Source organism: Caloenas nicobarica, chromosome 1 (genome assembly GCF_036013445.1).
Source record: "Caloenas nicobarica isolate bCalNic1 chromosome 1, bCalNic1.hap1, whole genome shotgun sequence".
Classification (NCBI taxonomy): Eukaryota; Metazoa; Chordata; class Aves; order Columbiformes; family Columbidae; genus Caloenas; species Caloenas nicobarica.
The window spans coordinates 54,096,389-54,100,909 of record NC_088245.1 but is presented as its reverse complement, the minus strand read 5'-3'; the positions used below and the strand labels follow the sequence as shown (position 1 = coordinate 54,100,909).

The window sequence follows — 4,521 nt, the reverse complement described above, 5'->3', positions numbered from 1 at the left end:
GCCGCAATAGTTAACATATCATTGGCTAGTTTTGCTATCGTCAATGTTACTCTTTTACTCCCTTCTTTCTCACGGGTAGGCCTTAATATCTTCAAGGCTAATTTCTGTTCCCATAACCTCCGTCAGGGAATCCACGGACCCACCGTAGTCCCTCACAGTGACCCTGCACCACGGTGCCGTGGCGAGGAGCCCCACAAGAGGTCCCGTGGACGCCGTCTAACCCTCCCCAGCGCCCATCAAGCCTCTCCGGCGGCCGCAGCGCCCAGGGGCCGCGCCTCTGTGCCGGCGGGGAGGCGGCAGCCGCAGCCCCGCCAGAAAGAACCGGAGAGACAGAGATACGGCCCGTCCTTCTTCCCTCCCTCCCCAGGGCCCACACGAAACCTCCCTCGCGCCGTGGCCGCGGGACGGCCGTTAACGGAAAGTGCGCGCAGTGCCCGCCCCACTACCCGCCCAGCTCCGGGCTGCCGCAAAGTGCGGCTGGACGTGCGTTCTGTCGCACTGCCGGAAGACGGCGTTGCGCTTTGCGGCCCGGCTGCCCCTGAGAAGGCGCTGGGAAGCCCCGTTCGGCCTTTTCGTGGTGCCGCCGCCGAGGGGAGGGTGAGTGTCCGGGCGGCTCCGGCCTCCGCCGCGCTGCCCGCGCCCTCTCACCCGGCAGCGCTAACGCCGCCTCCCTCTCTCTTGCAGGAGCAGCCATGCCGGCCAAGGGTCCCCTGCAGAGCGTCCAGGTGTTCGGGCGGAAGGTGAGGCCGGGGCGCCGCGGCCGCGCTGTCTGCTCCTCGCTGCCGGGCTGGGCCGCGCCCGGGGACCTCAGGCGCTCGGGGTCCCGCGGCCCCTGCTCTTCGCCGGAGCCGTGTGGCGGGGCCGGGGCGCGGGCGGCCGGCGGTGCGTGGCCTGTTGGGCAGCTCCACGTGTCGCGCTCCGTGGGTGCCGGGCCCGCGGTGTCTCCGGGGCCGTGCGGGAGCGGGGGGTGAGATTCGCTCTCTTAGGGAGTGGGTTCTAGTCCTCTGGGTGCGAGGTGTGCTCCATCTCTCGGGAGGAGCCGCCGCTGTCTTACCCGGGCTGTTGGGGCCTGGCTCGTTATTGCTGTGTGCGACAGCCATGTTACCAGGTGGTGGTGGGAGGATAGAAGTTACACAGAGTCACAGAATGTTAGTGATTGGAAGGGACCTCAAAAGATCAGCTGGTCCAATCCCCCTGCCAGAGCAGGAACACCTAGATGAGGTTACACGGGAATGTGTCCAGGCCGATTTTGAATGTCTCCAGACAAGGAGACTCCACAACCTTCCTGGGCAGCCTGTTCCAGTGCTCTGTCACCCTCACTGAGAAGTTTCCTCTCATATTTAAGTGGAACCTCCTGTGTTCCAGTTTATACCCATAAATGTTCCAGTTTGTATCTCATTTCGCACTTCTGGGATCCACTGTTTTGAATAGTCCCAGGTAACAGGCCTTTGTGAGGACATCAGCCACAAAAATACCGTTTTGCAGAATGGAGAGGATATCTTTCCCTCCTTTATAACTGTTATAACTATATAGCACTTATAACTGTAAACTAAATATAATTTTATTGAGACAGTGCCTTAATATTTTTAGTGAATACCTGCAAATGTAAGCAGCGGTATTGTTTTGTTTAGTGAGAGATACTAATCTCGGACATAAACCTAGGATTTTTAGATTGTTCTAAATAAATAGAAATTCGCTTCACACTGCTAATGCAAAAATGAAAATGCTGTACTAATACACATTTGGATTTTCAGAAAACAGCAACTGCTGTTGCCCACTGCAAGAGAGGAAATGGCCTCATTAAAGTGAATGGAAGACCTTTGGAAATGATTGAGCCCAGAACTCTGCAATATAAAGTAAGCATCCACCCAGCCTCCTCCTGCCACCCCACCTTGGATGTTCAAATACCTTTATATGTATAATTGCTTGGGGATGGAGAAGAGTTGCTTGCCTTATTGGTAGTACTAAATTTTTGGTTGTGTGTTACTTGATTACCTGAGATGTAAATGCTGTTATGAAAATTCAGAAAACTGTCCTATGATTGCCTTGTTAGGAAGGGTGGGCTTTTTGCTTAGCTGGGTTCATGTATGTTAATGTAATTTTGCGAAGTATTTTCAGCACTTCACATCTATTTTTAAAATTAAAATGAGTGACTTAAACCCCTCCTTTTTAGAAGATTCTTTAGGACTTGAAAACATAGTTGTTTGAACACTGCTGAGAGAATCAAACTGACTATGTTAATATAAAGTGTAATAAACAGTGGAGAAGACCACACACAAGTTACTTCAAATCTTAATAAAATCAATTTATTTTTCGGATGTAGTTATAGTGTTCCACGAAACAAGTGTTCCCTTGCTCTGAATTCACATGCGTGTATGCTTTGCTATTAAGATTTCTGAAATGTAAAAAAATACATTTAAGTCTTTGGCAAGTTCATTTTGTAAGAGCACTAGTAGATGTCAAAGAATTGCAGGAGATGTAGTTACTTTGAATTGTGTGCTTCTAAAATCAAGCCTGTGTTTTTCAGAACATTCAATAACCTCATATCTGGTAAACACGCTACAAGCTCTGATCTTTGTTGTTTCTGATCACAAATTAATTTTCTTTCTGTGTTTTGTTTTCCAGCTGCTTGAACCTGTCCTCCTCCTGGGGAAGGAACGGTTTGCTGGTGTTGACATCAGAGTCCGTGTAAAGGGTGGTGGCCATGTAGCACAAATCTATGGTATGGGTCTGTGTCGGGTCTTCTGTGTGGGCTAGAACAGGTCAAGCCACAGATTTAAGAGGCTTTAGTTTAGAATAGTACCTTGCGCGTCCTGACATTCTGTTTCTTTTTCCACCACACAAATGTAGTTTTTCGTAAGGGCTTATTGGTTATATTTTATATGCAAATCTGTAACATCTAGAGTAAGTCGAATGAAGTATGTTCATGAAATTTTGAGATGTGAGGAAACGATCTTTGTGTCTTGCAGTGTGACAGGAAAGTTCAAGTGCTGCTGAGCACAAAGATTTTGGGAGGGCAAAAGGGAATTTGTCATTAGAAATTTTTTGTTTAGTTGTAAATTTCCAAGTTGTTGAGAACCATCTATCAGCTGACCTGCAAAGCTGGGCGTTTTTTTTGCTTGCAGAAAAGACTGAAAACGTTCTTGCATGAGCTGTTTGTTGATATAGTTGCTCTTTACAACTGATAGATCTGTTCTGCTGTTTCAGTTTGGGTATAGATTAGTGAAGTGGAGCTGAAGCTGCAAAAAGAGCAGAGACATGTTTCGGTCTCCAAGTCAATTGCATTCATTTTTCAGAAAATTTTTATTTTCATCAAAATTCTGGTCTTAGGCTGTTATCTGTCAGAACACCAACATCTTTACAGTTACTTCATGCTCCTGCTTTGAGTTTTGATTGCTAGGTTACTGTGCTACAGGCTTGTTTTATTGAGGTCTGCTGGAAGAACCGTTCATATCTTCCTGTTGTCCCTTTTGCCTCAGTCTTTGAACACACTGATCTATTTTATCCTTGTTGAAAAGTGTAGACGTTTCAGAGAACTGTGCTTCTGAGGATTTTGAAAGCTGACTGCCTGTAGGTAGAAGATGAACCTACATTAGTACTTGGCAGAAAGGTGATCAGGACCACCCTTGTACAATTCCTTGGCTAGCTGGCAGCTGTCAAATCAACAAATGAACTATGGGTGGCCTCTTGGCACAGATTTCTTTGCATTTGCCAAAGTAAAGGTCACGTGGAGTATGTGGGATGGGATATTAAGGAGGGAGAGGAAAATTTGGCAGAAAACAAGACAGCAAGCATCTCAGATAACTGGCACTTTGTGTTTAAGTTTTAAATACATTTGCGATCCTTACTGATCCACTGCCTTTTCTTTTTTTAACAGCTATCCGTCAAGCTATCTCCAAAGCATTGGTGGCTTACTATCAAAAATGTAAGTAATTTTGATGTATTTGTTGTTGCCTTAAGTGGAAATTTATGGCTTCTGGTAGTTTTGATGCAAAAAATATTAATATAAATTTGTTCCCTGTGCAGCTTCTTAAACTGAAGATTTTTTTTTTTTTTTTAAACAGATGTTGATGAAGCTTCCAAGAAAGAGATCAAGGATATTCTAATCCAGTATGATAGGACTCTGCTGGTTGCAGATCCTCGCCGTTGTGAATCCAAGAAATTTGGAGGACCTGGTGCTCGTGCGCGCTACCAGAAGTCTTACCGTTAAAATTGTTCTACAGTCATGCGACAGTCAATAAAGAGAATTTGATACATTTCATGCGTCTAAATTGTGTTTTTCTGTACGGGTAAATAGATTTTTTTCACTGTGTGTTAAGGCTGGTACACAAATCGATGGATATTAAAGGAAAATCAGATGGCTGTTGGCAGTTCTCTTTTATCCCTTCATAGTAACTCTAGGTAGGTAGGGACTTGGGAATAAAGAAAAAGCTTTCTCCTGTTGATCAGTGTGCAGTTATCAGAAATTAAAGAAGGCTTACATGATTTTTTTCTGTGAGTACATGCAGCAGCGTAGCAGTT

The 4,521-nt window shown here is 46.1% G+C and overlaps 1 protein-coding gene across 1 annotated transcript; it reads left to right on the top strand.

The window, feature by feature from the left end:
* The first annotated feature begins 507 nt into the window (after window positions 1-507).
* Window positions 508-4,259, top strand: RPS16 (ribosomal protein S16). The gene is made up of 6 exons (XM_065646450.1): window positions 508-597; window positions 685-740; window positions 1,755-1,856; window positions 2,626-2,722; window positions 3,878-3,925; window positions 4,065-4,259. Exons 2-6 carry the CDS (start codon window positions 693-695, stop codon window positions 4,208-4,210), a joined length of 441 nt encoding a protein of 146 aa, XP_065502522.1. The 5' UTR covers window positions 508-597; window positions 685-692; the 3' UTR covers window positions 4,211-4,259.
* Window positions 4,260-4,521: the final 262 nt, after the last annotated feature.

What these genes read in the sequence shown, in the direction of transcription:
- RPS16 (XM_065646450.1), top strand. Translation starts at nt 693, where the DNA reads ATGCCGGCCAAGGGTCCCCTGCAGAGCGTCCAGGTGTTCGGGCGGAAG. An exon ending in CCAGAACTCTGCAATATAAA is followed by an intron (nt 1,857 to 2,625) that starts GTAAGCATCCAC and finishes TTTGTTTTCCAG; the next exon opens with CTGCTTGAACCTGTCCTCCT. An exon ending in GGTGGCTTACTATCAAAAAT is followed by an intron (nt 3,926 to 4,064) that starts GTAAGTAATTTT and finishes TTTTTTAAACAG; the next exon opens with ATGTTGATGAAGCTTCCAAG.